Genomic DNA, 10,054 nt, shown 5'->3' with positions numbered 1-10,054 from the left:
GGTGTTCGACCAGGTTCACAATGTGACAAATCATTTAAATCAGCGACAAGTGGTCCGTTGTTCTTCCCAGCTCCTCCAATTTCAGTCAGCTCACAAATGGAATCAGACCTGAAACGAACTACAGCCCCAGCCGTGAAGCAAGGAGCCGACGAGATGAGCCAGTCGCCTGCCAATGCTAAAATGGAGAGTCGAGAGATTGAAGGCACGCAGGCCGTAGGCTCAGAGCCCAGGGACACAGGTCATGAGGAACCGTATGCGGGCGACGACCTTGATCCGCCTGAAATCATATGCGAGAAGAACAATCTCATTGCAGTGTTCTGCTGGCATGGCATCCGCCACGTGCTCTCTGAAACTTCGCTCCCTTCAGAGAGAGCCCAATGGTCCTCGATTCTGGAGAGGGTTCGTCCTTCACTTCAGGCTCGAAAGTTCGACACTGTGGAGGAATTCGGGATGGAATTGAGGGATGTGGCTAGGACTACAGGCGCCGAGTTCCTCTTTACCCGGGCAGTGTCTTCTTTGGAGGAGGAGTGGAAAGGGTACTGGAATCTGGGCAAGTGGAAAAAGACTCATGCCAAACGCAAGAAGTTGGCCTGTCGTTGGTACAGATGCTGATCCTTCATGGTGATAGGCCTTGATACAGTCGTTGGATCATGAAAACAAGTCCCCATGGTTGTGAGACAGCACATGATTGTGCAGAAGTGCGATGCTTGAGCCTCGCAGGTTAGTTTCTTTCGCAGATCCCTCTCGGGCAGAGAACAGCCTCGTGGAAGGAGCCAACAGTAATAATACCCTACTGCCATCCTACTAAAGGCAGTTAGCAATGCTCTAGGCTATTAATCTTTACTGGAGCAAGTAGCTTGGGTCTCCTTGTGCTCCGCCCACCAGCTCTTTAACCCGTGAACATCAAACCCCATCTCCTCCAATTTCCCACAATCACTAACAAACCACTCCTCTCCACTATCCTTCAACTTCGCATACGCATTTAAGATCACCTCTCCCTCCCACCTCTGCATCGTGACACCCTGAAACAACGCCAAGGTTCCCACCTCCGGCACAAACGCCTTCGCATCAACGTAGACCGCTAGCGTCACGCCCGCACGCCGCGATGAAATGCTCGGGTCGTGGATCTTGACGTGCCGTTTCGGCGGAAACGGACTGCTGGGCTTTTGAATCACAGACGGCGAGATCCAGGATATCACGCCGAACACGCTGCAGGTGTAGTTCCGCCGGGGGACGGTGTGGGAGTGCAGCAATGTCGAGAGACTGTGGACAGGTGCTTTGGATGACAGTGCAGGTGTGGAGGGTGGCTGTAAGGGTGGTAAAGGCGTTTCTGTTGCACGTAGTGGATGATCCGTGCGGGCTGCAGCTGAAGTTGGGGATTGAGTTTCGACTGCTCCGATGACTAAATGAGAGTCGTCAATATTGCTCGAGCGGAAGCCGACTCTGCTTTGTTGATCTTTCTGCCGCGTTCTCACCTTTGCCTTACCCGGTGAGGCGGGCGGCGCACTGCCCCCAACATCAACGGTAGTGCCTTTTCCGTCGAAAAGTTGAAATGATCTCGAAGTGGTGACGGCTCTGCTTGGTGTGTTCTGGCTGACATCACGAAGGCCCTCGCGGCGTCGTTGGATGGTTGACGGAGAGGTGATGATGGTCTCGAAATCATCGTCGTCTGAGTCGTCTCGTTCACCACTGGGAGTGGCGAAGCGCACTTTTGGCCGAGCAGGCGTCGCAATGAGTTTCGAAACTGCCCGCTTATCTTCGGGAGGACGGCGTTTCGACCGATCGAGTCGGTCGCCTTGAGGTTCTCTGGATCGTTTGCGGCCCATACTGAGCGTTCTTGTTGCTGCTGAATCAATCACGTGCTTTGTAGGTGTTGTACCTTCTTCAGCGTTGTGTTCTTCCACTGCAGAATCCGTTCGATTTACTCTGAAGGGGAAAGTAATGGCTGTAGGCAGAGCCTCCTTCCCAAAGGTCTGGTCTTGATCTTCTCCAAGAATGAATCCCCCTCCAAGCTCCTTGTCCACAAATTCTCTGGTGGTTCCAGCCCACTCGCATGCCTTGATGCCGAGATAAACAACCTTTCCATGCCCATTAACTCTCGGAGCCTTCTTGACCTGGAATTTCTTCACTTCAAGAAGATCGCCTCGTCGCAGCTCCAGCAATTCCTTCGTGTGTATCTTAGTTGCTATCACAGCTTGGATCTGAAGTTCTCCGTCTGATAGCGCAAGTCTCACGCAGAGCGGAGTTGTTTGCTGGGTGTCATTCTCGGCGTCCGGATTATTGTCATTGGTCTCTTGACTCTGTTCTTTTGTTCTTTTTACCTGGGTTCGATCGTGGTCATAATAACCTGAAAGAAGCACGTGCTCAACTTGAAGCACCAGCGCCGGTGGGTGCACACAGGTGCGAAGCAGTTCCGCGAGACATGGCTTCAAGTTCTCGAAGTTGAGGGTCGGTGGAGCAGGATGGGTCATCCTTCGGGACCCCGCATCCTGACGCGTTTCAACTATTCTGCACGGGGTTTGCCGTCTAAATCATATGGCTAAGAGCTATCAATTACTTGAGCAATGAGATCGAAGCTGTGAATGCAGTGTGCTTGGTCTATGGCTTGGGTGTGCGACGTGAAGTTCAATCAGCAAGGCTGGGTTGACGCGACGTGTTTGACGACGCGCCAGCTTCGGTATTTTGTTTTTCCGGCTGCCAGACTTCTTGAAGGCGTTCGCCCCCCTCCCTCCGTCCCCCAATGCTTTGAGGAACAAATGGCTAGGAAATAGGTTTGTAGAACAAAAAGGAGGCGGACCCATTACAAGATTTCGATTGCTCGACGATGAAATGGAGACTTTGTTACACATTATCGGCATTCCCAATTTTCTGACTGCGTCAAATTCCCCTGCCCTTTGTACTCTGCCCTGTACGGATACTTGCAAATCGGTCGTTGATACTCAAATCCCTCAGGACCTGGTGGGCTCACGGCTTGAAGAACGTCTGGTGGTGTTCCATTTTCCACCCAGGCAACCAGGCTCGCGAGACCTAGTCCGAGAGGGTACGGTCCGTTGCCACCTCCACAATGGTTAACACCAGGAGCCTGAAAATAGCGATAGAAGTCAACAACATTTGAATCGAGTTCGGTAACACTGTCATAGTATGCCCGTGATATATTTGGTGGTATATACTGATCCGCAAGGCCGTGCCAGGTGATCATTTTACCACCAGCGTCGCGAAATCCTGATAGATCTGGATCGTTGGTGGCTATGAACGACTCGTAAAGTTTGTTCTCTGGAGAGGACAAGAACGAATACAACTCTTCAACCGTCAGACTGTGCCAGTCGTACCTGGGATCTTTTTTCAGGAAGTATTGAGCCCATTGTTCGAGAGGAGCAAATGGAACACCGTCACATTCACCTAATACGCTTTGGCAGGTTGTGTTCAATAGACCGAAAACGGGCGATCCAGTGCCCAAGCCAGGCCAGAATTCTGTAGGAAACCCCAGAGCTGGATTCCAAGTTGTGAGCACTCCTAGTACAGCCGCATACGTGAGGTTAACCTCGGTATTACCGCATGGCACTGGCGTTCCAAGGAAAGCATATGGATCAAATTCACACAGCTCAGGCGCTGAGATGATACCGTCCGTGACACCGTCCAAGGGGTCGCACTGCCGCACGGCCATTTGAACCAAGGCATCCAACTCGCATTGTCGTGGAAAGATGCCCTCTTCCAGCAGCATTATGAGAGGGTAGAAACCCGTGATGATGGCAAAGTTGAAACGCAGAGCCGGAGCTGCAGCAAGAATTCCATCAAACACGTCTGGGTAGCGTTGAGCAAACATGAGACCCTGACGGCCACCTGTACTGCAGCCCACAAAATACGAAAATTCTGGCGGGGCACTGTAGAAGTCATTGACAACAGATTTACCGATGATGGCCGCTTCGTACAAGGCCAAGGAAGAGAAGTCCAAAAGGTTATACAAATTGACATTGCCAGGACCTGCCAAAGCCCAAGTGCTCGGATCGTCTTGATAATGACCTCCATCCGTGGATACGACTGCATAATAATCGCTCAGGGCCATATTCATTTGCGGAATCAAAAGGCCTGTGACCAACCCACCACCTCCACTCATCTGTAAGCGGTGATTCCAGTTCTCCAGAGGGAGCCAGACTTCTGTGTTAATCTGATCACCCCAGCCCGGGTGACTCGTTGCAACGCTGACGTTGCAGAAGTCTATACCTGCTGTATGGCCTGACGGATCGGAACCTACAGTTCCCGGGGGCGCGTCAACTGTCCAATTCGTGACCACATTAGTACTGATGGAGACTGTCTGGACTCCGAATAGGCCGGCATTGGTAAAGATCTCAGGAATGCAACGTGCAGCTGCTATTGCTCTGGTAGGGAGAATCATTTTGAGAATTGTGGAGAACCACTGTTAAAAGCACCAAGCCATGCCAATATCTGGGGAAACTTGGCTGCTTATATGTGAATTAGTTCCCTACTCCACGGACTGCAAGTATATTACTTGAACGCGACCGTTGATTTGGAATCGCTTGAAGCGGTCAGTATTTATTTTGCATAGCCGTTTCCGGGTCATCCCATGTACATTTGCATAACCGGCATTTCTAGATCAGGTCTCGCACACAGCGAAGAAGGAATTATTGGACGGCCATTCGTTCAGTCCTCGATCAGTCGTCCCGACGCCTCCGCAGTGCCACGGCGTTTAAAGGTACGGGAGGTGTTTCGCTCTGCTTCTGTGTCCACGATTGACTGTTTCACCACCAGTACTGTGGACATAGAACAGGTATATCTTGCGTCCGGTAGCATCGTTAAAAAGTAGTCATAGAAACAAGTCCTGTCCATACACGAAAGAGCAGGCCCTGTTGGCTGTCGGCGGTTGGCGGTTGGCGGCGGCCGGCTATCCAAGAACCCAGCCGAAGTGCCGAGACCAGCTTGTTACGGACAAGTCCCGACGAATTCATACCACTATGAACTTGAGCTTCGGTTAGCGCATTCATTGGAGTATAATTGATGCGTCATATTGTCCTTGAGCTACCAGAGAGTGCCAGATAGGTGTTGATACTGGGTCGAGAAGTACATGGCTTAAATCTGGTCGGACCACCGAGGCCGACGCAGCCTCAACTTTGAATGCAAAAGAGACCTCCCAACTAGCGATCTTGACACAGAATTGCAAGTTACCCGTATATCCTCTCTATGTGGGGATGTGATTTACTGGTGTAGGCATGTAGTGGCTGCGGTATGGCACTGGCCGATTTGCGCATGTAAGGTTCTGATTTTCTCATCGGAAGGGTTATCTTCCTCCGGGAGATTCCTCACTCTGTGGAATAGAATCTCATTTTCAGAAGTACACTCAAGCGAAAAAGCGGAACGTGGCTGGTTGAGTTGCTAAAAGTGTCTTGAGCCTTCAAGGCTTGCTCATTCTGGAGTGCTGGTAAGATCAAGCACTTGATGTTTGGTAAAGCGTTGTCCAGATACACCCTTCTCTGGAGTTCTGGCCCTCGCAGGCGTGGGTGCTTTAGCTAGTGTCACACTTGGAGCACTCGTGTCACTGCCCAAAAGCGACATTTGTAATGCCTCAAGATGCTCAATACGAACCCGGTGCTGGGAGATCAGCCCCCTGAGCTGTGACATAGGTTGATTTGCCTGAAGAATCGGGGGGTTCGGTTCAGCTACCGCTATTCCGAATTGCCACTTGAGGAACGTATCTTCATTGGGTGGTTGCGGCGTAGAAGTTTTGCCAACATTCCCTTCAAATAAGAAACTCACCCAGCGTGGATCCGCAGCAAATGCATAGACCACTTTCTCACGGAACGCATAATCACTAACTTGAGAAAACGCTTCGTCGTTGCTCTCTTCCGGCTGCCTGTTGGACAGAGCTTGGAGCCTCACCGCCAAGTTAGCCCTCCAAGTCTCCAAAGATTTCGCATGAATGCGAGCATCTGCACCTAATCGCTCTCGCTTTTGAAGATTAGTCTGTAGAGAGACATGATGGGCGATAATCAAGGGAACAACATGCTCAGGTCTTGCTGAATTGCAGATCCCCAGCACTTTCCTTCCGCCATCAGCGAGGAATTTTCTCAAGACCAGCATGGAGAATGCCGATAGCAGGTCCTCAAATTTGTCGCCCTTGCACTCATCAAGCATGGTCTTCCGTAGTATACTCTCCCTAGGGAGTCGGCCATTTTTCTTCAACTCGGACAGGGTTTTGAATAGTGCGGCGCGGAGGCTGAGTGATTGAATGGGCGTCTTCGGGGGGAAATTCGGTGATAAAACCTGGCGAGTTGTTTCTGAAGAGTACAATCGAAACAGTTGATAGAGCGCCCACTCTGTTGCTTTAATTCTAGCTTGAAGATTTTTACTTGCTGATTTATCGTTGGAGGTAACATGGAAGGTTGACACAGTGATTGACGGCCAGTCTGGGAGCGTGTCGAGATCTAAGAGGTGGAGTGCTGAGACAAAAATGGCGAGGCTGCTACGGGGCTTCCATTGATTATCCATGATCGAGATACTAACGAGATCCGGATACTGCGTGGCTTCATTGGCAATGCTTCAAGATGGAAGCCTCATGTTATGGATGAAGCTAGTTCTGCCCAATCGGTAGCTTGATATTGATCAAGAATATCACATAAGCGGCGCCAAGGTCTGACCGATCGGGTGTGGCTACGTCACTGGGTAAACAACCGCCCCGAAATCTTACACTAATGTTGAAGTTTGCTCTGCTCCCCACCTTCTTTGTCTCGCGTAGTCTGTACATTCGCCTTGCTGCACTGCACTGCGCGGCTGCGGTCTGTACATATTAGATTTGCTCTTTCAACAGCGTAAAGATCTGGGTTGTTCTGTTTCCTCGTCTTGTTTCTTTTCGACCTTCCAAACTTCAGATCTTGGATTTCCCAACAACCCGGCTTAGACCCCCTCCAATCGTCGCAGTCGTATCAGCCATGGGGGCAAACAATCCTGAAGGTATGCCCGCTGAGACATCTATCCCTGTACACAATGTAACTTCCAAAACAGTATCATCGGGAGATCTACGCTCTCACACCTCCCTCCTCCCCAAGCCAAACCCCTGGTCGGTCCCTGCTGTCCTCAACGACCTCCCCAATCCGCCTGCCGAGAACTCCGCTTCCCCAGTTCCTTTCTTCCATTATATTGAGCGCCTCAAGATTGAGAAGCGCGAGGGTTGGCGTCGCTTTGGCCTTACTAGAGGGGAGTCCATAGCAGACCATATGTATCGAATGTCACTCATCACAATACTGGCCCCACCTGCTCTCGCGTCGAAACTGGACATTGCAAGATGCACCAAGATGGCACTGATACATGACATGGCGGAAGGTCTTGTTGGTGACCTGACACCTGTTGATGGAGTGCCTAAGGTGGAGAAGAACAGGCGCGAGGCCGAGACCATGGACTGGGTCGCGACTTCATTGCTGGGAAAAGTTCACGGTGGTGTCAATGGAAAGGAAATCCGAGCAATCTGGCAGGAGTACGAAGACAGTGAGACAATGGAGTCAAAATTTGTCCACGATGTTGACAAAATCGAGTTGATTATGCAGATGGTGGAATACGAGCGGGCCAGCAACTGTACGGTGGACCTGAGCGAGTTCAGCTGGGTAGCAACGAGGATTGTGCTAGATGAGATGAAGGAGTGGGCAACAGAAATATTGGAGGAGAGAGAAAAGTTGTGGAAGAACAAAGGCACCGAGCCAAGAGATCCTACTAACACGGACTACATCAAAGGCCAGCAAGATGAATACTACGGCAATGGGACTGCGACTGGGGCAAATGGCCATGCGAAATGATTGAGACAGGCAGGCACCCGGGACGACGCGTTGAACGAGGGTAAATGAATGGCACGGCGGCAGGTGGCTTAGAAATGATACCCCAGCTTTTGATACTTACATTCTATCTTCCTTTTGAAATGCTTCTATCACTTTCTCGGGCATTGCAGCATGATACACAGAGAGCCGCCCTTTCCACATCCTCCACCTCCTCCCCTTCCTCGATATCCTTCTCCATTTCTATCCTCAACCATTCAGCCTCCTCCGCCATCTCCTCCTCGCTCCGTGGCTTTCTACCACTATCAGGCCCACCAGCGAAGTCTCTCCTCTCTCCAGCCCTCGTCTGCCTCGCCCTCTGCATCTCCCAGAAAGCTTGCCCAACATCGCCTTCGTCGCCATCCATCATCTCATAAATCTGGTCTCCACCCCCTCGGTCATCCAAATCACCAGCCCGCCGCGGGATCACATGGACATGGACATGTGGTACGGATTGGCCCGCGTCAACTCCATCCTGCACCGCAACGTTCAGGGCTGTCGCGCGGTATACCCGCTCCAAAGTCCGCGACACATACCGAACAGTGCTGAACAGGTCTGCTGTTTCTTTTATCGATAGCTGTGATAATCTGGGCACGGGCCGCACTGGACAGATCAACACGTGCCCTGGCAATAGTGGCCTGAGATTGACGAGTCCATAGGTCAGCTGCGACCGTGAGAGATGAAACACCTGGTTGGTGACTGCAAATGGCCCAAATTTGAGGTTGGCGGGAAGGTTTAATGGTGGCATTGAGCTTGTGGAATTGGAAGGAGGCTCGGCTTTGTCTCTTTTATCTTCGATGGTGGATGTTCCGTGCATATTAATCGTATACTTCCAGTCGAGCTAGCCGGTGCAAGCACTCAGGTAAACCTTCCGATGGATGAAAAGTTGGCGCACGGGTGGGAAGTGCTCTTCCTCGTGTAGATGCCAACCTCGGGATCTAGCTCGTGAATCCGTCACTCTTTCCCGTAAAGAAATATAAAACGTATAACAGTATAGTGCAAGGGCGCAATCAGCTTCGGGTGTCTTCAAAAGGATGAAGGCCGATACAACCGAGCTCTACCTGAGTCTATGGGACCCAGCTTTAAATTTACCAAAGTCCGTTGAGCCTTTCTCGTTCCGAATCACCGATAAGCGAGGCAAGGCCGCAAAGGCAGGAAACGAAAATGCAGACAGTGGAAGTTAGACTGTGTGGAAGAGACTCAGATATAGATAATTCCTGATGAAAGGCATCAGTCTAGATGCGGTCAAGTCAACATTTAAGGCTCTGGCTCGATTTTAACGGTCACGTGCAATATTCCACAAGGCTCTCAAAGATGCATTTGGGAACATTGAAAGGAACGTCCCCAGAACAGCAGTGGAAAACTCTAACTACTCAGAGTGAGTAGCATAGTAACTATATAGAGCACGGGACAGCTAGCATGGGATTTGTGGGCAAGGATGAAGAAGACATTGAGGGGCATATCCCGCCGCAGCCTCGCGCAGCCTCGTGCAATTAGCCAATATCCAACATTGCGTAGCGTGCCGCTTCCAAGTCAGCCACTGTTTTGTCCCTTGTGAGAGTCAGTCTCGCGTATCTCAGCTAATCTAATCACTTGATCGCGACGTTTTCGCTCTTGGTCGCGTCGCAGCACATTCCATGGCCTAGTCGCGAGGAATAGAGAGAAGACGGCAAGACAAACAGGGTCAAAGTTTGAAAGGGTTCTTGTGAATGTGAAGCAAGTGGTGTTATGAGTTTGTGGTTTAGAAGTCAGCACTGTTAATCTGCCCTCTCAAAGTTCACAGGAGGCTAAATAGAAACCACAGCCTAATGCAACGATCCGAGATCGGATATCTCCACTTCGAGACAAGTTTTACATACGCATTGGAACCCTTTTTCATCATCAGACGTACCGGGTGCAAACCAACACGTATAACGTACTAGTGCCCCTGACTTATTTATTGATTTTCTCCCTTTGGTCTGCCTGACACCAGACTTGAGTTTGACAGATACATTTCATAACAGAATACAAATCATCAGCACTTTTTCGGTGGCGGGGTCTACTAGTCACTCAAGCACCCTATTGTTACATGTCTACTAATAGTAACTAGAATCTAATCTGCACCGGCATTCCACAATTCAAGAGGACACAGACTCAGAAAACGCAGTATAGAAAGGCTGTGTGTTCAAATTACCTCAGCCATCAAGATACAAAGACTAACATCATAAGAAGACCTAGATTTGAGAAGAAAAACTAGGTTT

General features: G+C 50.5%; 5 protein-coding genes across 5 annotated transcripts; 1 reads left to right on the top strand and 4 right to left on the bottom strand.

The window, feature by feature from the left end:
* Positions 1-842: 842 nt before the first annotated feature.
* Positions 843-2,459, bottom strand: A1O9_04045 (uncharacterized protein; the record flags this gene model as incomplete). The annotated part of the gene is made up of 2 exons (XM_013406337.1): positions 843-1,862; positions 1,926-2,459. Coding segments are annotated over 2 exons (1,554 nt in total), but the record flags the coding sequence as incomplete, so codon positions are not given.
* A 389-nt stretch (positions 2,460-2,848) lies between these two features.
* A1O9_04044 (uncharacterized protein) lies at positions 2,849-4,393 on the bottom strand (the record flags this gene model as incomplete). Its single annotated transcript, XM_013406336.1, has 1 exon — positions 2,849-4,393. One exon carries the CDS (start codon positions 4,391-4,393, stop codon positions 2,849-2,851), a length of 1,545 nt encoding a protein of 514 aa, XP_013261790.1.
* Positions 4,394-5,418: 1,025 nt separating this feature from the next.
* Positions 5,419-6,501, bottom strand: A1O9_04043 (uncharacterized protein; the record flags this gene model as incomplete). The annotated part of the gene is made up of 1 exon (XM_013406335.1): positions 5,419-6,501. One exon carries the CDS (start codon positions 6,499-6,501, stop codon positions 5,419-5,421), a length of 1,083 nt encoding a protein of 360 aa, XP_013261789.1.
* A 440-nt stretch (positions 6,502-6,941) lies between these two features.
* Positions 6,942-7,799, top strand: A1O9_04042 (hydrolase-HD superfamily protein; the record flags this gene model as incomplete). The annotated part of the gene is made up of 1 exon (XM_013406334.1): positions 6,942-7,799. One exon carries the CDS (start codon positions 6,942-6,944, stop codon positions 7,797-7,799), a length of 858 nt encoding a protein of 285 aa, XP_013261788.1.
* A 103-nt stretch (positions 7,800-7,902) lies between these two features.
* On the bottom strand, positions 7,903-8,631 carry A1O9_04041 (uncharacterized protein; the record flags this gene model as incomplete). Its single annotated transcript, XM_013406333.1, has 1 exon — positions 7,903-8,631. The coding sequence occupies one exon, from the start codon at positions 8,629-8,631 to the stop codon at positions 7,903-7,905; it is 729 nt and encodes a 242-aa protein (XP_013261787.1).
* Between the last annotated feature and the right edge of the window lie 1,423 nt (positions 8,632-10,054).

Source organism: Exophiala aquamarina (genome assembly GCF_000709125.1).
Source record: "Exophiala aquamarina CBS 119918 chromosome Unknown aczIA-supercont1.3, whole genome shotgun sequence".
Lineage (NCBI taxonomy): Eukaryota > Fungi > Ascomycota > Eurotiomycetes > Chaetothyriales > Herpotrichiellaceae > Exophiala > Exophiala aquamarina.
Note: the sequence above shows the minus strand (reverse complement) of the source record. Positions and strands in the feature narration are given on the sequence as shown.